At 41.3% G+C, this 24,533-nt stretch overlaps 1 protein-coding gene across 1 annotated transcript in view; it reads left to right on the forward strand.

The window, feature by feature from the left end:
• ATF7IP2 (activating transcription factor 7 interacting protein 2) overlaps positions 1 to 18,662 on the forward strand; it is a 54,621-nt gene extending 35,959 nt beyond the window's left edge. The window contains exons 7-11 of the mRNA XM_077773299.1: positions 4,080 to 4,153; positions 5,267 to 5,328; positions 6,020 to 6,086; positions 16,469 to 16,554; positions 17,148 to 18,662. Of these exons, the coding sequence (XP_077629425.1) occupies positions 4,080 to 4,153; positions 5,267 to 5,328; positions 6,020 to 6,086; positions 16,469 to 16,554; positions 17,148 to 17,561 (703 nt within the window). The 3' untranslated portion in view covers positions 17,562 to 18,662. The remainder of the gene's footprint in view (positions 1 to 4,079; positions 4,154 to 5,266; positions 5,329 to 6,019; positions 6,087 to 16,468; positions 16,555 to 17,147) is intronic.
• Positions 18,663 to 24,533: the final 5,871 nt, after the last annotated feature.

The raw sequence follows: 24,533 nt of genomic DNA on the forward strand, positions 1-24,533 counted from the left end.
TCGGAAGCAGAGTCAGAAATGTTCAAATTATCAGATCAGGAATTTTGAAAAACTACCATTTTGCTCAGGGCTTTAATGAAAAAAGGTAGGAAAAAATGCAAAAACAGGTGGATAATGTAAGCAGAGAAATGGAAATTTTGTGAAAAGGAAGGGCTTGAGATTGAAACAGCAACAAGAATGCCTTCGATGGGCTTACTAGTGGAATAGACATCGCTGAGGAAAGCATCACTGAGCTTGAGAATATGACAAAAGAAGCTTGAAAACAGAAAAGCAAAGAGAAAAATGACAACAAAAATCTCCAAGAACTTGGGACAACTACAGAGGAAGTGACATAAGCATAATGGGAACACCAAAGGGATAAAAGGGGGGGGGCAGGGACTGAGAGAAAGAATAAAAGTAATATTTGACACAATAATGACCAAGAATTTCTCCCAAATTAATGTTAGATACCAAATCACAGACCCAGCAATCTCCGAGAAAACCAAACAGGATAAATATTTAAAAAAAAAAAACTCCATTTGGGCATTTTTTTTTAATGTTTATTTATTATTGAGAGACAGAGTGCAAGTTTGGGAGGGGCAGAGAGAGAGGGAGACACAGAATCCCAAGCAGGCTCCAGGCTCTGAGCTGTCAGCACTGAGCCCGACATGGAGCTCGAACCCACAGACCACGAGATCCTGACCTGAGCCGAAGTCGAACACTTAACTGACTAAGCCACCCAGGCGCCCCAGGCATCCGATACTTAAAATTCTGAAAATCAAAGATAAAATTTTGAAAGAAGCCAGAGGGAAAAAACATGTTACCCATAGTGGAGCAAAGATAAGAATTACATCGAACTTCTCCTTACAAATTACGCAAACAAGAAGAGGGTGGAGGGAAATGTTGAGAGACCAAAAACTGCCAACTTAAAATTCTGTACTCTGTGCCATTCTCCTTCAGAAGTGAAGGAGAAATACAGACTTTCTCAGACAAAAGTTTAGCGTGTTTGTTGCCTATAGACCTGCTTTGCAAGAAATGTTAAAAATTCTTCACAGAGAAGGAAAGTAAGTCAGAAAATCAGATATACAAAAAGAAGATTGTCAGAGACAGAATGAGCAAAGATAAAGTAGAAGGTTTTAGTCATCTTATTAATTGGTTTGTCAAGAGTTTGTTCGAAATAATGGCAACAATGTATTTATGAATGTGTGTGTTTGTTTAAATGAAGTGAATGACAGCAATGATACAAGGAACAGGCAGGAGAAATCAAGAATATTTTGTTATTGGGAGGTACTTGCATTACTTGTGAACCTGTATAGTCTTATTTGACAGGAATCTGGGGTTAGTTGTAAATGTATTTTGTAGACTCTTAAGGGAACCACCTAAAAAAGAAGTATAATTGATAGGCTAAGAAAGGAGAGAAAGTAGAATCATACAAAATGTAATTTTACTCGTAACTGCCAAAACTTGGAAGCATCCTAAATGTCCTTCAGTAGGTATATGGATAAACAAGCCGATACATTTAGACAGTGGAATATTACACCATACTGAAGAAGAAATGAGCTCTCCAACTATGAAAAGACCCAGAGGAAACTTAAATACGTATTACTAACTGAAAAAAGTCAATCTGAGATACTAATAACTACATGACTCTAGAAGAGGCAAAACTATGGAGACTCTAAAGGGATCAAATACACAAGGGAGTTAGTGGGGAGAAAAGAATAGGTGAAGCACAGGGACTTTTAGGGCAGTGAAACTATTCTCTATGATTCTACAATGATGGATGTATATCATTACACATTTGTCAAAACCCAAGGAGCGTTGACCACAAAGAGTGAACCCTGTTGTGGAGTGTGGACTTTGACACTGGTAATGATGTGTCAGTATAGTTTCATCATCTGTAAGAAGCATACCACCGTGGTATAGGATTTTGATGGGAGGTTGTGGGTGGGAGATTAGTTAGCGACAGTAAGTCCATGGGAACTCTCTGGACCTTCCACCTAATTTTGCTATAGACCTAAAGCTGCTCTTTAAAAAGTAGTCTGTTAATTTTTAAAAGTACAAGAAATTGCTGAAATTAAAGGAGGCCTAAACATATGGTGAGATAGTTCATGTTTACAAATCAGAAAATTCACTGTTAATACCATGTCACCCAAATTGTTCTATACTTTTTTTTTTAATATTTTTATTTCTAGGAGAGAGAGAGAGACCGCGTGACCAGGGGAGGGCCAGAGAGAGAGGGAGACACAGACTCTGAAATAGGCTCCAGGCTCCGAGCTGGCAGTCAGCACAGAGCCCGACGCGGGGCTCAAACCCACCAACCGCGAGATCATGACCTAAGCGAAAGTTGGACGCTTAACCGACTAAGCCACCCAGGCGCCCCTTGTTCTATACTTTTAATGGAGTCTCAGTCAAAATCCTGATGGTGTTTTTAATAGAAAGTAACAAGCTGATTGAAAATTTATACAAAATGTAGAACACCTAGAAGATGAAAGCAGTGTTCAAAGAACAAAGTTGGAAGACACGCAGTACCTAAGTTTAAGACTTTTTATAAAGTTATAGTCATTAAGACGGTGGTGTTTAAGATAGACTTACACATCGGGGGACAGGCTAGAGAATATGCGTATCATTCCTTGGGTTACAACAAAGATCCCAAGGCAGTTTGTTGGAAAAAAACAGATAGTCTTTTCAACAACTGCTGCAGGAATAACCAGAGGGGAAAAGTGAACTTCCTCTCTTACCTTACACCATATACAGAAATAATTTCAAGTGGATGATAGACCTAAACACAAAAGCTAAAACTTAAAACATCTATAAGAAAGTGGTGTAGGGGCACCTGGATGGCTCAGTCAGTGAACCGTGCATCCAACTTCAGCTTGGTGATGATCTCACGGTTCGTGAGTTCAAGCCCTGCATCGGGCTCTGTCGTGACAGCTCAGAGCCTGGAGCCTGTTTCAGATTCTATGTGTGACTCTTTCTCTGTCCCTTCCCTCTCTCTAATAAACATTTAAAAAATTTTTTTAAATTTAGAAAGTGGTATAACTGCATAGAAAATTCATCTAACAATTTTATGGGGTTAATGAAATTTTTGTCAGGATTTTCTTAACAGAGATACTGATTTTAAATATCAAACTCATGAAAGTAGTAGGGGCCCCTGCGTGACTCAGTTGGTTGAGTGTCCGACTCGATCTCAGCCCAAGTCTTGATCTCAGAGTTGTGAGTTTAAGCCCTGTGGGAAATTATGCCTAGTGTGGAGCCTGCTTTTAAAAAAAAAGAAAAAAGAATTATGTTTAGTCTTATTTGATTTTAGGGCACCCCGGTGGCTCTGTCAGTTAAGTACTCGACTCTTGATTTTGGCTGGCAGTTGATGAGATTGAGCTCTGTGCTGACAGCCAAGAGCTTGCTTGGGATTCTCTCTTCCTCACTTTCTGCCCCTCCTTCATTCTCTCTCCCTCCTTCCCTCCCTCTCTTCTCTCTCTCTCTCTCTCTCTCTTTCCCTGTCTCTCTCTCCCTGTCTCTCAAATAAATAAACTTTAAAAAATAATATAAACTCATGAAAGTGGAGTCAGGGTCAGATGGGAGCTGAAGACATATTCTGTAACCATAATCAGCATCATTTACCAACTGTGTTTAGTAAATGTGTGGTAGATATTTCTAGTATAGTGATAAAATGTAGAATAGTGGCAGAACTAATTTTTTAATAGCCTTATTTGTTGTAGCCCTGTATCTGTAAGAGTCTTAATGGGTTTCTTTCAGTTATACTTTTCATTTTCATGAAGGCAAGTATATGTGCTAGAGTGACTTTTGTATGTTTTGAACATTTATATATATTGTGTACTTGTAGACTGTATATTTGAATTCATTGTAAATAGGTCTGTAGTAAGTTTTAAGGATCCATTAATGGACGCTTTGGGTTGTGTAACTGGCAACACACAGGGATTCTTGGGTATTTGGTTTTGTCATCTCTGTTCCCCTCCGCCCACAATTGTTAAAGTGTGTCAGTTATGAAATGTTAAGTCAGAATTCTGACCATCTATTACATGTTTCAGCCTAATGATGCATGCTTAGTTTATTTTTGTTTTTAATTTTCTTTATCATTTTAGTAACAATGATGGTGTTATGTTGATTTCTGTGGAAAGTCCTAATTTGACAGCTCCAATTACATCAAATCCAACAGGTATCTTAAGTTGATTAAACTATGATCTATTAAATTAGAAAGCCTGAAAGTCAGTTTTTGTTTCAAATAGAGAGTTGAATATTATCTTTCAATAAAATAAATATTTTAATTCTACTTTCAAAAATGTTTTAATTTATATCTGTGGTTAATATCTGAATAAATAAATAATTCTTTCATATAATGGAAGTTTCTTTTTAACCTCATGTTTATCAACTTATGGCCTTTTATTTGTTTATTGTATTTAATGGCTTTGTTAGTTATAAGACTATTTACCCTTTCATGTACATAATTTTTGCATGTTTGCTCTGGCCTTTGTTGGTGGTAGAGATTTGTTTTTTGTTTGTCTTTTTGTTTTACCTATTAAGTTACCTTACAGTCCACTTAAGATTTAAAGTTTGGCTGTCCTTTTGCATCTTTGATATTTTAACTTTTAGTTTTTTGAGAATACTCCGTTCTTTAAAGTTTCTGTCTTGTTGCACATTTGTAAAAATCTTTAACCTCAGATTTCTAATAAATTTCCTCTCTCTTAAAATGGCTTTCTTGTTAGCCCAGAAGTTCTCATTCAAAATTATCCATTTCCTTTTCATGTTTTACTATTTTAGAGTATTTGCATTGTGATTTCAGAAAGCTTTGGCTCCATTTATGTATCTCCCGAATTGCCCTCAGGGTTTGGACTGTTAAGAGTGTGAATCAGATAGTTACAAGGGATAGTAAGCATTTATCTGAGATTTTTTACTGGTTCTGGATAGAATGTTCCTCAGCCATCTCTGGTGTAGTTTAGAGATACTGTGAATAAAAAATGTGTACATTTCCAAGTCTGTTTCCTCAAATGCCATATTGATTTCCAGATGGATTTTCAAAAAAGAGTTACTAATGTAGTTGTAAAGTTACAGAAGAACAAAATCTTTTGAACCAAAATTAGATTTTTGTTTGTTTGAACTGGTTCCTTGGTCTCTGAAATAGGTATGTCCACTGAATTACTTTTGTTGGCTATGTAATAAATGGTTAATGAGCATCCTCATTATTGTGTTTTAGCTTTCGTATATTACAAAGTTCATAAATATTTAATATTGTAATTTGTCAAATGTTGGTTTTTTAATAATTGTCTTTCAGATACTGGAAAAACTACATCAGAAAGTTCTAACAGTTCATCTGATGCTGAAACAGAAGGGAAGGTAGGTAATAAATATCGTCTCTGAATGCTGTTTATTTGAGTATGTTAGTTCTGTGAACTTTAGTGTTGCTACATGTTGGATGACTTAGTTTTGTTAGTCATCCTTTGGGAGATTCATTCTCTGTGAAATTAATGTCTGACTAGTTGACATACCCAGGTTCCAGTCTAGCTTAAACAGTAAAAAGCAAACAGGGCACTTGGGTGGCTCAGTCAGTTAAACATTCAACTTTGGCTCAGGTTATGATCTCATGGTTCATGAGTTCAAGTCCTGCATCAGGATTGGGCTCTCTGCTGTCAGTTCAGAGCCCACTTCGGATCCTCTGTCTCCTTCTGTCTCTGCCCCTCCCATTCTCACACACTCAGGCTCATGCACTCTTCTCTCTCAAAAATAAACAAACATTAAAAAAAGAGAAAAATTTTTAAAAAGATGAAAGCAAACACTTCATGATAAACATATTTCACAACCATACTTATTTACCAAATTAACTCAGACATTTCTTAGTCATACTATCAAATACCATATAGTATTTCCTGAGCTTCTCTTTCATAGTAGAATTAAATTAAACCATAAGGACTTATAAAATGTTCAGTCTGTAGCTTTTAAATGGTAATTTAAAATTATTTATTTTATTTTTAAAAAATATGTTCTGCAATGGAGGCAAAATCTTGTTTTTTTAACAACAACTTTTCAGGACGTAGAGAAGAAATTTGATTCTGTGATCGATCTGACAAAAGACGCCCAATCAAAATGCAACACAGGTAAAGGAGTTGTCTTTCCTTCTTAACAAAGATGGAAGGTAACAATTCAGAAAGCATTTGATGGGTTTATAAAGTTTGTTTTAGTGTGTTAGTATATGTGTGTATATAGCTCTGTACAGTTTTATTACCTAGAAATTCATGTGATGGTCACCACAATCCATTTACACAACCATCTATGATGATACATATGTATCTTTCTGAGACTGGCTTCTTTTACTTACTTAGCCTAATTCCCTCGGAGGGTCATCAGAGTTGTGTATCAGTAGTATTCCCTTTTATTGCTGAGTAGTATTCCATGGTGTAGATGTATAATAGTTTGTATTCACTCATTGAAAGACATCTGTGTTGGGTGGGTCTGTTATGAATCTCTTCTCTGGGACACACCTTTTTTCTTTAGCTATACCGATAGCACCGCGAGAGGGAGCTAGGACATCCATGAAAGTGTAGAGGAAGAGTAACAGCAGTGCTCTCTTTCTCAGATTTACGCAGAAAGAAGTAAAATGTAGTCATCTGGGGCTAGTTACAAAGTTTCAGCTCTTAACAACTGCACTTGAATGTTTTTGAAACTCTTGATAAAATCTTGAGATATTACTTATTAGCATTAGTAAATAATATTTTAAAATGGAGATTAGCATAGGAAATATATAGTCTAATTCCTTCTCTTTCAACTGTGGACCCAAGCAAAGGTTGGAACCATTGAAATCTCCAGGTACCTCATGATAGAATTAAGAAACTCTTCAATTTCCAATTTAGTGATGAAAATTAGAAATATAAATTTGAAAATGAATTGGAGTCTATAATAATCAGCTGGTTTTTAATTAAGATTACAGATTGTCTCTAAACTACATGGTACAGGGTGTGAGATATAGTAAAAGAAAAAGTCAGAACACAGATTCATTCAGTGCTTAAAAAGATAAATCAGACCTCTAACTTAGGGGACTTCAGTCTGAAATGTAGCAGTTGGGCAGATAAAGTCCCTAGAGATACAAACATTAAAAAAATAGAATCATGGGGCGCCTGGGTGGCTTAGTCGGTTAAGCGTCCGACTTTCGCTTAGGTCATGATCTCGCGGTTCTTGGGTTCGAGCCCCGCGTCGGGCTCTGTGCTGACTGCCAGCTCAGAGCCTGGAGCCTGTTTCAGTCTGTGACTCCCTCTCTCTCTGACCCTCCCCTGCTCACGCTGTCTCTCTCTCCTAGAAATAAATAAAACATTTAAAAAAAAAATAGAATCATAGCCAATAGAAAAAGCAGCCTATTCGAAACAAACTTAGAAATGACAGACATGACAGAATTCACCAACAAGGACTTTGAAAGAGCTGATAGAAATCTGCTCAAAGTGGGGCACCTGGCTGGGTCAGTCAGTGAAGCATGCAACTCTTGATCTTGACTTTGAGCTCCACATTGGGGTAGAGATTACATTAAAAATTAAATTAAAAAAAAGAAATATGCTCAAAGATAAAAAGTAAACAGGAACATAATAAGAGAAATAAAAGATATAAAATAAGACCAAATTAGAAAAAAAAAAAGTGCTTAAAGTTCAGTGCCTGGGACAAACAGCATATTAGACCCAGAAGAAGGAAAACAGACATCAAAATCCAAGAAGCACAGAGAACTGCCATTAAATTCAGCAAAAGCTGGCCATCACCAAGGCATATTGTAGTCAAATTCACAAAATACACAGACAAGGAAAGAATCCTGAAAGTAGTAAGGGAAAAAATGTCTTTAACCTATCATAGAAAATAGATAAGATTTACTGTCCACAGAAACTTGGCAGGTCAGAAGGGAGTGGAATGATTTGTTCAACATGCTGAATGGGAAAAACAGGCAGCCAAGAATACTTTATCCAGCAAGGCTATCATTCAGAATAGGAGAGAGAGATTCCCATACAAGCAAAAACTAAAGGAGTTTGTGACCACCAGAACAGTCCTGCAAGAAATATTAAAGGGGCAGACTCTTTGAGTGGGATGGAGGAAAAAAGACCAAAAGCAACAGAGCAGAAAGGGACAAAGAACATCACTAGAAACACCCAGCTTTACAGGTAACACACACTAAATTCATAGCTTTTCAGTAATCACTCTGAATGTAAATTGACTAAATGCTCCAATCAAAAGACACAGGGTATCAGAATGGAGAAATAAAACAGGTCCCATTTATGTATGCTGCCTACAAGAGACTCACTTTAGACCTAAACATATGCAGATTGAAAGTGAAGGGATGGAGAACCATCAATCATGCTAATGGATGCCAAAAGAAAGCCAGAGTAGCCATACTTATATCAGAATAACTAAATTTTAAATGAAACACTGAGATGAAGATGGGCATTATATCATAATTAAGGGATCTGTCCATCAAGGAGATCTTGACAGTTGTGGGGCATCTGACTGGCTCATTCAGTTGAGTATCCGACTCTTGATTTTGGCTCAGGTGTCATGATCCCAGAGTTATGAAATCGAGCTCCACTTTGGGCTCTGTGCTGGGCCTGGAGCCTGCTTAAGACATTCTCTATCTCTTTCTTCCCCCCTCCACTCCTCTCCCCCATTCACACGTGTGTGCTCTCTCTAAAATAAATAATAAGTTAAATCAATCAATAAATACAATAAATTAAAAACAAGATCTAACAATTGTAAATATTTATGCCCCCAACTTGGAAACCCCCAAATACACAAATCAATTAGTAACAAACATAGAGAAACGCACAGATAATAATACAATAATAGTATGGACTTCAGCAACCCACTTACAGCAATGGACAGATCATCTAAGCAGAAGATCAAAGAAACAATGGCTTTGAATGACATATTGGACCAGATGGACTTAACAGATTTATTCAGAATAATTCATCCTAAAGTGGTGGAATACACATTCTTTTCAAGTGCATATAGAATATTCTCCAGAATAGATCACATACTGGGTCACAGATCAACCCTCAACGGTACAAAGAGATTGAGATCATACATGCATATTTTCAGACCACAGTGCTATGAAACTTGAACAACCACAACAAAAAATTTGGAAAGATCACAAAACATGGAGATGAAAGAATATCCTACTAAAGGATAAAAGGGTTGGGGCATCTTGGTGACTCAATCGGTTAAGCATCCACCTCTTGGTTTTAGCTCAGGTCATTATCTCATGGTTTGTGAGTCTGAACCCCACATCAGGCTCTGCACCAACAGCACAGAGCCTGCATGGGACCCTCCTTGTCTTTCTGTCCCTCCCCGATTCATGCTTGCTTGTGCTTTCTCTCAAAATAAATAGACTTAAAAAGATAAAGAATGAATGGGTTAACCAGGATATTAAAGAATTTAAAACTTAATGGAAGCCAATGAAAATTAATGCACAACAGTGTAAAACATTGGAGATGCAGCAAAGGCATTACTAAGAGGGAAGAATATTGTAATACAGACTTACCTCAAGAAGCAAGAAAAGTCAAATACACCACCTAACTTTACACCTTAAAGAGCTAGAAAAGGGACAGCAAATAAAGCTAGCAGAAGGGAGAGAATGAAGATTAGAGCAGAAATAAATGATAAGGTAACAAACAAAAACAGAAAAGATCAACAAAACAAAGCTGGCTCTTTAAAATAATTAATTGATAAACTCCTAGCCAAAGTTATCAAAAAGAAAAAAGACCCAAATAAATAGAATCACAAATGAAAGAGATCACCACAAACACTACAGAAATACAAAAGTTATAAGAGAATATTATGAAAAATATTGTGAGAATTTGCCCAATAGGGCAATGTGTAAGAAATTGACAAATTCCTAGAAACATACAAACTGCCAAAACTGAAACAGAAAGAAATAGAAAATTTGAACTGGCCCATGACCAGTAAAGAAATTGAGTCAGTAATCAAAAATCTCCCAACAAACAAAAGTTCAGGGCCAGATGGCTTCCCAAGAGGAATTCTAACAGACATTTAAAGAAGAGTTATTAACATAATATTAGTATCCCAAGGCCAGACAAACACCCCATCTAAAGGGAGAATTACAGGCCAATATCCATGATGAACATGGATCCAGAAATTCTCAGCAAGATGCTAGCACATTGAATCCCAACAGTACATTAAAAGAATTATCCACCACAATCAAGTGGATTTTGTTCCTGGGCTGCAGGGCTTGTTCAGTATTCAAAAATTAATCAGTGTGTTACACCACATTAATAAAATAAAGGATACGAACCATAAGATCCTCTCAATAGATGCAGAAAAGCATTTGACAAAATACAGCATCCATTCTTGATAAAAACTCTCAACAAAGTAGATACAGATGGAATATAACCTCAATATCATAAAAGCCATATACAAAAGACCTACAGCTAGTATTGTCCTCAAGGGGAAAAACAGGGCTTTTCCTCTGCAGTCAGAAACAAGATAGTTCCTCACCATTCTCACTTCCAGACTCACTCAGAGTCTTAGCCTCAGCACTCAGACAACAAAAAGAAAGAAAAGGCATCCAAATCAGCAAGGAAGAAGACTTCTGCTATCTGCAGACATGGTACTCTATGTGGAAAACCTGGAAGACTCCACCAAAAAAATTGCTAGAACTAATACATGAATTCAGCAAAGTTGCAGATATAAAATTGACGGACAGAAATCTGTTACATTTCTATATGCCATAATGAAGCAGCAGAAAAAGAAATAAAGGAATCGACTCCACTTACAGTTGCACCAAAACCAATAAGATACCTAGGAATAAACCTAACCAAAGAGGTAAAAGATCTATACTCTGAAAACCAAAGAGCACTTATCAAATAAACTGAAGAAGACATAATGAAATGGGAAATGCAGTCCCTACCAAAATACCACCAGCATTTTTCACAGAGATCAAACAAACAATCCTAAAGTTTGTATGGAAGCACAAAAGGCCCTGAATAGCCAAAGCAATCCTGAATAAGAAAGCTAGAGACCTCACCATTCCAGACTTTGAGCTATGTTACAAAGCTGTAGCCATCAAGACAATATGGTACTGGCACAAACAGAGACACATCTGGAACAGATGTGGAGAATTCTCAGTAGAGAATTGAAAACTCAGAAATGGACCCACAGCTATATGGTTAACTAAATTTGACAAAGCAGGAAAGAATAGCCAATGGGAAAAAGACCATCTCTGTAACAAATGGTATTTGGGAAAACTGGACCACTTTCTTACATCATACACAAAAATAAATTCAAAATGGATGAACGACCTAAATGTGAGACAGGAAAGCAGCAAAATCCTAGAGAAAAACACAGGCAGCAACCTCTTTGACCTTTGCTATACCAACTTCTTACTAGACACATAGCCGTAGGCAAGGGAAACAAAAGCAAAAATGAACTATTGGGACCTCATCAAGATAAAAAGCGATTGCACAGCAAAGGAAACAATCCACAAAACTAAATGGCAGCCTAAGGAATGGGAGAAGATACTTGCAAACGACATATCTGATAAAGGGTTAGTATCCAAACTTTATAAAGAACTTATCAAACTCAACACCCAAAAAATAAACAACCCAGTTAAGAAACGGGCAGAGGACATGAATAGACACTTTTCCAAAGAAGACATCCAGATGGCTAACAGAAACCTGCAAAGATGCTCAACATTACTCATCATCAGAGAAATACAAATCAAAACCACATTGAGAAACCACCTCACACCTGTCAGAATGGCTAAAATTAACAACACAGGAAACAACAGATGTTGGTGAAGATGTGGAGAAAAGGGAACCCTCTTAACACTGTTGGTGGGAATGCAAACTGGTGCAGCCACTCTGGAAAACAGTGTGGAAGTTCCTCAAAAATTTAAAAATAGATCTACTGTAGGGGCACCTGGGTGGCTCAGTTGGTTAAGCGTCCAACTTTGGCCCGGGTCATGATCTCACGGTTCATGGGTTTGAGCCCCACGTCGGGCTCTGTGCTGATTGCCAGCTCGGAGCCTGGAGCCTGCTTCAGATTCTGTGTCTCCCTCTCTCTTTGACCCTCCCCTGCCCAGCTGTCTCTCTTTCTCAGAAATAAGTAAAACATTTTTTTTAAATGGAACTACTGTACAACCGAGCAATTGCACTATAAAGTATTTACTCAAGGATATAAAAATACAGATTCAAAGGGGTGTATGCACCCTGATGTTTATTAGCATTGTCAACAATAGCCAAACTATGGAAAACCAAACTGTACTGTATGTACACACACATACACATACAATGGATTATTACTAGCTATCAATAAGAACTACATCTTGTCATTGGCAACAACAGGATGGAGCTAGAGTATATTATGCTAAGTGAAATAAGTCAGAGAAAGTAAAATACCATATGATTTGATTCCTATGGAATTTAGGAAACAAAACTAATGAACATATGGGAAGAGAAAAAGAGAGGGAAGCAAACCGTAAGAGACTCTTAATGATTGAGAAAAATACTGAGTGTTGGTGGAGGGAGGTGGGTGGGGGGCTGGGAGCTGGGTATGAAGGAGGGCACTTGTGATGCTGAGCACTGGGTGTTACATGTAAGTGAGGAATCACTAAATTCTACCCCTAAAGCTAGTATTACACTATATGTTAACCAACTAGAATTTCAATAAAATTTTGGAGGAAATAAAAATAAAGGAAGTTCTTCTAGCAAATGAAAATGATAGCAGACGGAAAGTGTTCTACGCAAAAGCATATAATACCATATTGTAGAGCTTATATATACAAGTTAATAAATGACAACAGTGGTGCATGAGATGCTCACAGGAATGGATGTATGCTGTGGTGAGGGTCTTTTGAGTAGTAGGTTATTTGAAGACAGACTAATAAGTTATTAAAGATAAATATGGTAATACCTAGAGCAATAATTTTTTTAAGTGCAAGTGTAGCTAATAGACGATAGTGAGGATAAAATGGAATTTTTAAATAATCTAAGAGAATCCACAAAAAAATGCAAAGAGCAAATGAAATTAATAGAGAACAAAAGGCAAGATGGTAGATTTAAACCCAGCCATATTGATAATTAGAATAAGTGTTAGTAAACACTACATTCAAAAGCAGACCTAGTTGGACTGGATAAGAAGATCCCACTGTAAGATAATTATATGATGCACTTCAAATATAAATATATGGATAGGTTAAAGTTAAAAAGATGGAAGAAGACAGCTATGCAAAAGCATACAAACACTAGTCGTGAGAAAGCTGAAGTGATGGTATTTATCATCAAACGGACTTGAGAACACGGAGTATTACCAGGGGTGAAGAAGACTGTCTCGTAACAATAAAGCAGTCATTTCATCAGGAAGCCCTAGGAAACCTACATGTGTATGCACTTCATCACAATCTGTGACACAGAAACTGATAGACTGAAATGACAGATAGAAAAATAAGCCATTATAATTAGAGATGCCATCCCTTCTGTTCTTAGTAACTGATAGGCTATGTAGAAGCCTGAGCAACGCTACCAACCCAGCTTAACCTAATTGACATTTGAAGAACGCTCAGCTCAACCACGGCAGAATACACCCTCTTTAAGTGCATATGAAACATGGCAATGGGATAGATTGAGTTCTGGACCATAAAACTCGTCTCCGTGTATTTAAAAGGACTGTAGTCCCATATAGTATGTTCTTCAACACAGCAGAATTAAATTCTTAATCAGTAACAGAGATACCTGGAAAACCCCTAGGTATTTGGAGATCAAACACGGTTTCTAAATAACCAAGGAGTCAGAGCAGTCCAAAAGGAAATTTAAAAATATTTTCAACTGAATGAAAATTGAAACAGCAAAATCTGGGGGGGTGCAGATAGAGCATTGCTTAGATGGAAGTTACTAGCATTAAATGTTTATATTAGAAAAAATTGGAAAGTCTAAAATGGAAACTCTAATAAGCTTCTCCCTTAAGATGCTAGGGAGAAAAAGAACCAATTAAACCCAAACCAGTAGATGACACTTCACTGCAGAAGCTGTGAGGACGGTGGATAGGCACGAGAAAATGTCCTCGGCATCGTTATTCACTAGGGCGATGAAGACCATAATGAGGTGCCACAGCATAGCTACGAGAGAGCCTACAAAGGAGAACAGCTGAAAATACAGAGTGTGGGCACGGATGTGGACCTGCCTAGAATTCTCATGCTCTAGTGGAGGGATGTACAATGGAAAAACCACTTTTGAAGTGGTTTGGCAGTTCCTCGATACAATAACCAGCCCCTACCATGTGATACTGTTACTCCCGTCGTAGCTGTTTACCCAAGAGAACTGAAAACCCACATCCACATAGACTTGACACATGGGTATAGCCACTTTTTGCATGACAGCCCCAAAGCAAATGTCCATCAGTGGACAAATGGATAAACAAGCCATACCATATCTATACAGCTAAATCTACTCAATGATAAATATGAACAGGGGCGCCTGGGTGGCTCAGTTGGCTAAGCGACTGACTTCGGCTCAGGTCATGATCTCACGGTTCATGGGTTTGAGCCCCACGTCGGGCTCTGTGCTGACTGCCAGCTCAGAGCCTGGAGCCTGCTTCAGATTCTGTGTCTCCCTGTCTCTCTGGTTCTCCCCTGCTTTCTCTCTCTCTCTCTCTCTCTCTCTCTCTCTGAAATAAGTAAAACATTTAAAAAAATTAAACAAATATGAACAAAATGTTGGGGTGCCTGGCTGGCTCAGTCAGTGGAGCACGTGGCTCTTGATCCCGGGGTTGTGAGTTCAACCCTCACACTGGGAGCTTACTTTAAGAAAAAATAAGCAGAATGTTATTATATACAACTACATGGGTGAGTCTTTGAAACATTGTGCTGGGCCAACTAGAACCCTCTGTCTCTCCCTTCTGCTCACATTTTCTCTGTTTTTCCTTTTTCTTCCCTTCACCAGCTCTCTTTCTTCCATTCTCCTGTTTGTCTCTTCTCCCTCCCCTCTCCCTTACCACAGTCCACAGTTTATGGTTGACCCTGGACAATATGGGGGATACGGACACCAGCCTCCACACAGTTGAAAATCTCTGGGGCACTGGGGTGACTCAGTTAAAGATCAAACTTTGGCTCAGGTTGTGATCTCACAGTTTGTGAGCTTGTGGCCCACATCAGGCTCTGTGCTGACAGCTCAGAGACTAGAGCCTGCTTCAGATACTGTGTCTCCCTCTCTCTCAAAAAAAAAAAAAACATTAAAAATTTTTATTAAAAAAAAGAAAAAAAATCTGCATAAGGGCACCCAGGTGGCTCATTCGGTTAAGCATCCAACTCTTGATTTTGGCTCAGGTCATAATCTCATGATTCGTGAGTTCAAGCCCAGCATGGGGCTCCACGCTGGCAGTGCGGAGCCTGCTTGAGATTCTCTGCCTCCCTCTCTCTGCCCCTCGCCCATTCGCACTTGTTCTTTTGCTCTCTCAAAATAAACAAACTTTAAAAAAAAGAAAGAAAAAATCTGCATATGACTATTGGCTCCCCCAAAACTTAACAACTAACAGCCTACTGTTGATTGGAAACCTTGCCTATAACATAAATAGTATTTGTGTTTTTTGTGTCTTCTGTGCCTTACATATGGTTTTCTTACAATAAGTAAGCTAGAGGAAAAATGTTTTTAAAATTATAAGGAAGAGAAAATACAGGTACAGGACTGTATCGCATTTAGTGAAAAACAGCCACGTCTAAGTGGACTCCGCCTGGTTTGAGCCTGTGATGTTCAAGGGTCAGCGGTATATCTGATGCCCTCTAGGCTGACACAGCCTCACCAGCAGAGAGTCCTGTCATCTCCTGACTGCCTGATATGTCATTTGCTTTCCCGGGACTTGTGTGTGTCACATATTACACAGGATTATTATACACATATTACACAGGATTGCAGATGGCTGTTTGCAAATACCCTGTTGGCCTAAGAGAGTGTAAGCCACCTGTAAGAGTCCTGAGCCAGGAGCCCTCTCCCAAGTGTAGTTTTTGCTACTTCCAGCTGACATACGGACTTCAGCGTTTATCTTAAGAGGAGAATTCTTGGGGCACCTGGGTGGCTCAGTCAGTTAAACATCTGGCTTCGGCTCAGGTCATGATGTTACAGTTCGTGAGTTCAGGGCCCACGTGGGGCTCTGTGCTGATAGCTCAGAGCCTGGAGCCTGCTTCAGATTCTGTGTCTCCTTCTCTCTGCCCCTCCCATGCTCACACCTCTGTCTGTCTGTCTCTCTCTCTCTCAAAAATGAATAAATGTTAAAAAAAAAAAAAAGGAGAATTCTTGTCCCATTTGAAGGAAAATTCACTATATTTGGCACCTTTGGGTCTTGAACTTTTATCGAAAGTTTGTCATCTTATTTCACAAAACATCATAGTTTTGTAATTTTAGTGCACATTTAATTATTACCACCCAAGACGTAAACTAGCTTTGCGTAAAGGCTATGGAATTGATTCTCGCAGATAAATTTTACTTCTTACACCTTGTGTTCACAGAAAATTCAGAATCCACCTTGGAGTCCCCTACAAAAGCGGTTTCAACCTCAAATGAGACAACGCTAGTGGCACAGAATGCAGCCCAGGTACTGATAAAGGGATGTTCATTCCAGATTGAGGGAAGTACCCATTTTGCCTCTGCAGACACATTTGGGTTCCATTTCAGCTTGTGCTTTTGAAACTGTACTGCTGTATACATCTATCTACTTATTTATGCAGTCAAAATAATTGAGTCTTCCAGAAGCTATAGAAGTTAAACAGAGGTAGATTATTTATTTATTTATTTATTTATTTACTGAACAAAAGATTTTTAAGAGCAGTGGCCATTGTCGATGAGGGTGGAGGGAAGTGGGTGTTATGTACGCGCACAGCATTCATGTAAACTAGCACAATGTTTGGGAACACAGGATGGAAATGAGCCAGAATATTGATCCAGAATGCCTGGGACCAAACCATTCTGGATTAGCGATACTCCAGAGTGTACAAATCTTAGCACCAAAAGCAGTTTACGCTTGAAAAGACCGACTCTAGCCCTACATAGTCTTGAATTGTCCTTTAGTTCTAGGATTTCGATAAATGGATTGAAAACTGGGAAGTAGATTTAGAATTGTCGTCGCATGCGGTTAAGTTAGCAGAGGCCGCTGAGCCAGCTCGCTAAACTTTATAAATGTGTTTTTAGGCTCCTGAGTCCTTTGAGCACCTGCCGCCCCTCCCGGAACCGCCAGCACTGCTGCCCGAACTCGTAGACAAAATCCGAGACACGCTTCCTCCCCAGAAGACCGAGCTCAAAGTGAAACGGGTGCTGAAACCCAGGGGCATCGCGCTGACTTGGAACATCACCAAAATCAACCCCAAGTGCGCTCCTGTGGAAAGCTATCACCTCTTCCTCTGCCATGAGAACCCGAATAATAAGTTGATTTGGAAGAAAATCGGAGAAATTAAAGCTTTGCCGCTCCCGATGGCCTGTACTCTCTCTCAGTTTTTAATTTCCAACAAGTACTATTTTACCGTCCAATCAAAAGACATTTTTGGACGCTATGGACCATTCTGTGATATAAAATCTATCCCTGGGTTTCCTGACAATCTCACCTAAATGAAAAGTCCTTGGTGATTATGGTTTGTATCGCACCGTTTTGTGTTTTCATTTTTGAGTTTATGATGTTCCTCTAACACTCCTTGCCACGGGCCGGTTCGGACTGTGAGCCGTGTATGGGGACAGGCTCATCCCTATGTTGTAAGTGACCTCTTCTCTCATGAATTTCTGATTGGCGTCCAGTAAGTACTCCCAGCGGATATGTTCTAGAACATACACTCCCATGGACGCACGTCACTTGAGCTGTGCTGTGCACATCACCTCTGGTGACAGTGGAGACGCTGCTTTTTTAGCTCTGAAGCCCTGGGACACAGCTCCGTGCCTGCTGCTGGCAGTCAGTGTTTGGTGACCTGCTTCTGTGGTCAGTGTAAGTACAAGACAGATGAGGTCTGTGCCGAGGCAGGGTCATCCCTAGGGTGCCTCCCCCCCAAGATTTTATGACAATAAATGTCTTCTCATTCTGTTCGAATCCTAAGGGCTAGTAATACGTCCACTCCCTATTTTTTTTTCTTTTTGGCTGTGTCAGTCATTTGGGGAAAGAGTCCAGAGTTTTTCCCTAAATCTGTTTGTATATTTAGATATATATAATAAAATTAGTTCTCCATCATGTGCTATGTACACATAACAGAGAGTATCTCTGATAAAAGTATTATTCACCCCTGTTTCAGCTCCAGGAAGTGGAGTTGTCCACCTTAGGTTCAAGGCCTTTATTTGCTGATTCCTTAGTGCTACTCTCTGTTCATTTCCTGGCTGCCGTCATTACTCCGAGAAAGAACGTAACACTAAGGGGCCCCGAGAGTTGTGCCCCATGCACCCCTCTGAGAGGCACTAACCTGAGGCTGCAGCTGCACAAGTTCCCGGGGAAACAGCGAGCAGACTGGAGAAGTGGAAGTCAGGGCCCGGTGGGGTGTTGAGAAAATGAACTTGAACTCTTAGTAGGAAGGAAAGTCCGTTGAAGAGAGGCGTCCTTCCCTGGTATGTAGTGAACGTTCAGAGCTCAGAGCTCTGAGATTTCAAAACTGGAACGAGGAATGGTTTTCCTTGGCATTTTGTGACTATCTTCACATCTTCAGTCATAAATAAAGCTATTATTTTACAGTCTCCTTGTCTTTATCTTCTAAAACATTACTAGTGGAAAAGTCAGATTCTGCCCTTTCTGTGTTTTAAGAGCTTGTTCTGTGGCCTGCACCTGTGACTACTACCATATTAAAAAGGGGTCTACACCGTCCAGGACCTGGCACTTCAGGAAGTGTTTCTGGAGTGTGTTGTGTGCACTCTGTTGTGTCTGTGGCTGCTCTCTCTCACTGCACGTAGTGGCAGATTGGACCTTCCACCAGGTGTGCTTTTTGTTCATTGAAGTAACCCTGGGGGAAAGGAGTGGGCGGGGGGGTCAGAGGGAAGAAATCTTATCCCAAACAAATAAATGACGGGAAGAAAAAAACGACCAGGCAGAGAATCAAACTATAGGCTTAATCCAGAAAGGAAAATAAGAAGGAGATACCAGATAGGTGTTAAATTAAAAACGCCTGATTAAACAAACAGCCAGAGCAGAGGAAAAAAATACATAAGAATTGATCAAAAATCAAATCAGAAACTCTGAGGCTGATTCGAAAGGGGGAATAAAGAAGAGAGTAGACAGATAAGGGAGAAGAGAAGGAAAGGAAAGAAAAAAAACCCCAACAGACTAACATAAAACCACAGGACAATGGTCTGTTGGTCCGCAGGGCCCATGGCCGTGCTGGTCCGAAGGAGGGGCAGTCTGGTTCAGTCAGTGTCAGTTTCACTCTGGTAGATGAGCAGTTACCAGGTACGGAGGGGCGGGGGTTGGTGTGAGCAGGTCCCACTGGGGGCCTCTGTCCTGTTCCCTGAAGCCGCACCCATTTTCCCTGAAAATGACACCCAATCTCCTCTCTGAACTGCATGTTTCAAAGCACACTGTTCAGGCCGTCCTCACGGAGCTGCATGACAGGTGGCTTGTCCTGCCTCAGTCTCCCCTGCCTCCCAGGTACTTAACCCGGTGTCTTTGTGTGTCATTGTGTGCAGACCTGGTTCTGGAATATCGCCACTCCACCCAGCGGACAAAGGGCCTTGCAGGGTCTTTTGACCTTGGTGGGGGTCAATGCACCCTCTTCCCAAGTACTCAAGGGAGAGGACTGCCTTCTCCCAGTGCACCCCGAGATCGCTGGCTCCCCTCCCCACCAGGACGCACACACTGCTGGCTGCAGTCCCAGGGAAGTCACGCACCCCTGAAAACTCGGATCTAAACTCCTAAGGCTGTTTGCAAAGTAGAAACCGCTTCTCTTCATGTCTTCCGTGGTCATTTTCTCTTACCCAAATACAATCCCACACTTCCACAGCCTCTCTTTCTCTTCCCTTTGACTCTCCACTGAAGGGGACCCCCCACTCTGCGCCTACACTGCCCATTTCATCTCCCCCAATCCACAAACACGCACCTCTGTCCCACCACGTGTCTGTACCCCTAGTGATTTTTCTGTCACTCTGCAGACTGGATTCCTGGTATCCCAAGTGTTCGACTTCAATACTGCTGTGTTTGAGGGGTGAGGGAAATGCAGGTCCCCCTACGTCTCTGCCATCTTGACTCCTCCTGGAAAAGCCAGATTCTGAACTGAATTTCATGAGCTGAGCTGCCCTCTGTGAGGTCCCGTTTCAGGCTCACAGCAACAGAGGGCGTCCCGCAGCACAGGACAAGGGCTTCACTTAGGGGAGGACTGTGCCCTTGGGTTGACGCCGAGTAGACATTCACGTGCCACGCCACGCTCGAAGACTTGCCACCACAGGCCAGACTGTGGTGGGCCCTCACCAAAGTGAGACACCTCCCCAACAGGAAATCTTCTGGAATGTTGGTAAGTACACAAGCGTAAGGAAAAGCTTTCACAATAATAGGACGAGGGAGGAAGGCTGATGGCAAGCATCTTAGAGTTGGTGGCTTCAAAAGCATTAATGGTTTTTGCCTTTTGGAAAGTGCAGGTGCAAGATTCTCAACTGTTACCCTATCAGGGACACCGGAAGAGAGCCAGCCTAAGAGAAGATCTCATACCTAGGACGAAGTGAGATGTAGGCCCCGATTTTAGGCAGAAAGGGGGAAAGCAAAGGGGTCTTCTTGGGTCTGCTGTTTCTCAGTGGCCTTCAGCTCCCCATGAGCCTTACACCAGAATGGCATGGGTTTTTTTTTTTTTTTTAGGGGGATGGACTCTTTGGGTTTCCTTCAACGTGGATAAAAATCAAGTAGTTGCATCTCTGTATCTCTCCCCTGCCAAAAACCTCATGAAGCTGGAAGGTACTCCACCCTCTGGATGTGTGGTAATGGCTAATATGTAGACGTGTCCATCCATCTCTGAATGTTGGTCACTACCTTATTTAAAGGTTACAGGAAGTTGAACAAATAAGGCTGATAGGAAGGGACACGCCTATAGATACTATTACCCATCACGGGGGCAAGGACACATCTGCAAGTTCTTTTCTTTCTTTGGTGGAGGGAAATGATGTCTGATCCGTGAAGATAATAGTTCTGTACTGGAGATTTACATATTTATTCCCCTGGATTTGGGAGCACATAGTTTGTGCAGTCGGATGGAATGGATTTAGGCCACAATAACACAAAAGGCAGGTAATACTTGATTTTTGCAATACAGTTTTAATTCTTTGGATTCATGGAGATACTCTGTTTGGGGAGTGCCTAATGGTTAGGGAGTTCTGGGATTGATGTCCAGAGTGCCTTGAAGGAAGGGTACAGATACAGCGCAGGCGGTGAAAACCACACGTGGTGGGCATTACTTGGGTCATAGGGTATTTTCAGGACTACCTGCAAATTAACCTGACTACCGCCACAGCTTGAGGCCAGCTCCCTTTGGGCGGATTATGCATCTCTCTCTATGCAAAAGAAATTTTCCCGGGGACCTGGGTGGCTCAGTCAGTCTTGAATTCGGCTCAGGTCATGGTCTCACAGTTTGTGAGACACAGCGGGCTCTGTGCTGACGTGAGGGAGTCCGCTTGAGTTTCTCTCTCTCCTCTCTCTCTCTGCCCTTTCCCCATTCATGTACATACTCGCTTTCAAAAGAGATTTCAAATCTGTGTGTGTGTGTGTGTGTGTGTGTGTGTATGTGTGTGTATAACAAAAAAGAACAAGAAAAAGAAATTGTCCCATTAGCTGGAGACACCCATCTCTTGTTCACAAATTGGGACCCACAAGCGGGCACAGTTGGATAGTGCAGCAGTTTCTGCCCAAATGGGCTCTGTAGAAAACCAGTTCGGGGGGCGCCTGGGTGGCTTAGTCGGTTGAGCGTCCGACTTTCACTTAGGTCATGATCTCGCAGTTCGTGGGTTCGAGCCCCGCGTCGGGCTCTGTGCTGACTGCCAGCTCAGAGCCTGGAGCCTGCTTCAGAGTCTGTATCTCCCTCTCTCTGACCGTCCCCTGCTCACACTGTCTCTCTCTCTCCTAGAAATAAAAAAATATAAAAAAAAAAAGAAAAGAAAAAAGAAAACCAGTTTGGTTTGCTGTGAGCAGGGGTTATTCCTCTGAGCAAAACAGAGCCAAGCAGCCCAAGACAAAGGAGAAATTCTTAGCACTTGTGGCAAGAGTCTTCTGAAATAGTAAAGGTCTGGAGCGCAGCCAACCCAAAATGGTTTTCACCGATTCATTAAATTTCCCCAGTGAATATCTGTGTATTCATTCTTCAAGGAATCACTGAGCATCTGCCGTGTACCAGACACCAGGCCCGGGGCTAACATGCAGAGCAAGAGCACATACTGTCCCTGCCCGTTTGGAACTAACCGAAGGACAAGTAAACAGCGAGCACACAGAGAGTGATGTGACGTGACCCGTGAGGAAGTGAGCAGGGACACACCAGAGCGTGGCGGGGACACAGGCTGGTCCCGAAGAGCCTCTCGGCTGGAAAGCCTTCTGCCAGGCCAAGGGGCTTAACCACACTCAGGAACGTTCTCTGAAGGAAAGGACTCGGGTGGAACAGAGAAATCCCATGGGCCAACGAAATGCAGCGCTTCATTCTTAGTGGATCCTGGACTTAAACAGCTCTAAAGGACACCCTATGGACAACTGGCAAAGTCCCATCTATATAGACTGTACGGATAATAGTGCTGCGTGCATGTTAAATGTTCCGTGATGGACGTTAAACCCCTGCCTTGATGTCTGCAACTAATTCACAAAATCGTTCATAATTTACACACACACACACACACACGAACGCACAGAGACCAAAGCAAGTATGACCACAGTGCTAATAGTTGGTGAATCTAAGTGGCAAGTGTACGGGCGACACATCACTCTTACATTTCTGTAGGTTGAAACTTTTCGAAATAAAAGTTGGGGGGTACAAAACGAGCAGGTGGCTCATGGATTCTTACAGGCCACGGAGAATCTGGAAATCCTGATCTGGCTCAGATCGTAAAACAGGTAGAGCTCACCCGGTTAAGAGCACAGGGAAGCACATTTTAAGACGCAAGTGGTTTAGTATGACCTGTGCTTCTGCAGGGGCCTGACGGTGGACAGCAGGCTGCAGAGCACCCCGCGGGCTGCCTGGTCCTGCGGCGTGGCCTTGCCCCTCCCCCCAGCTAGAGGACCCGTCTGTCTCTCCACCTCCTTGACTCTGGGCAGGTCTATGATGGCTCTGACCAACCGAACACCGTGGAAGCGATTCCGAGCCAGCCCTCAGAGCTGGCCTGATGCTTTTACTTCCTGCTCCTTGGAAACCAGTCACCCTCTAAAAAAGTGCATCGACCCTAAGACCCCCCACGCTGCAAGACAAGATGGAGGACAAGATGGTGGCAGGAAGAGACCAGGCAGCACCTGGGTGAGGAAGCCGTCTTTGAAGCAGATCCTGGGTTTCAATCGCCCCAGCGAAAGCCATGTGGACCAAACAGCCCAGCTGAGCCCCATTCAAGTTCCAGACCCACAGAACTAAGCAAAACAAGTTACTTTAAGCCTCTAAGTGTGGGGCTTCGGAGGCAGCAAGAGCACCTAGGACACTATTAGAGGCCGGTAGTCCGTGTTAACAAGTCGGGTCATCATTGTAAATAACACTGCTATAAACAGGGGTGTATATATCCTTTTGAATTAGTGTTTTTGTATTTGGGGGGTAAATACCCAGTAGTGCGATTACTGGATCACAGAATAGTTCTATTTTTACCTTTCTGAGGAATCTCCATACTATAACAGCATTATTTACAAAAGCCAAACCATGGAAACAGCCCAAGTGTCCATCAACTGACAATGACTGCGATGACACAGACGCAGCTAGAGAGTATTGTGCTAAGTGAAATCAATCAGAGAAAGACAAATACCATATGATTTCCCTCTGGTGCAACCGAAGAAACAAAACACATGAGCCAAGGGGGGGAAAGAGAGACAAACCAAGAAACAGACTCTTTGTTATCGAGAAGAAACATGGTTACCAGAGGGGAAGGAGGTGGCCGGTGAGTGAAACAGGTGTTGGGAATTAAGGAGTGCACCTGCCGTGACGAGCACGGAGCGATGCGTGCCAGTGTTAAGTCACTTTTCGTACACCCGAGACGAAGATAACACTGTATGCTAATCATACTGGAATTAAAATTAAAACTTAGAAAAGAAAAAGAAGTCGGGTTGTTATCATTATCTTGGGAGTAATCAAGAGCCAGTGAAGACTTCAAATCAAGATGTTAATAGGGTCAGTAGAGATTGAGATCTCTCTGGTTGCCATGCGTAAAACAAGCTGAGGAATGCGGTGAGGGTGGTGGGAAGACCAAGGAGCCAGGGTAACTAACTACAAGTCCATTGCAATGGTCAGAACAAGATGACAGCAGCTGGGCTGGGGTTGTAGAAGTGATGAACAAGGGAAGAGGAATCAAGAATGAATACCTTCCAGGGAATCATCAATGAACATACCGGGCAGATCCCAGTGTCCAGTTACTCTGCCCTAAGGCCACTAGGTAGTAGAGAATAAATGTGCACATTCTTCT

Source organism: Crocuta crocuta, unplaced genomic scaffold (genome assembly GCF_008692635.1).
Source record: "Crocuta crocuta isolate KB4526 unplaced genomic scaffold, BGI_CrCroc_1.0 scaffold16, whole genome shotgun sequence".
Classification (NCBI taxonomy): domain Eukaryota; kingdom Metazoa; phylum Chordata; class Mammalia; order Carnivora; family Hyaenidae; genus Crocuta; species Crocuta crocuta.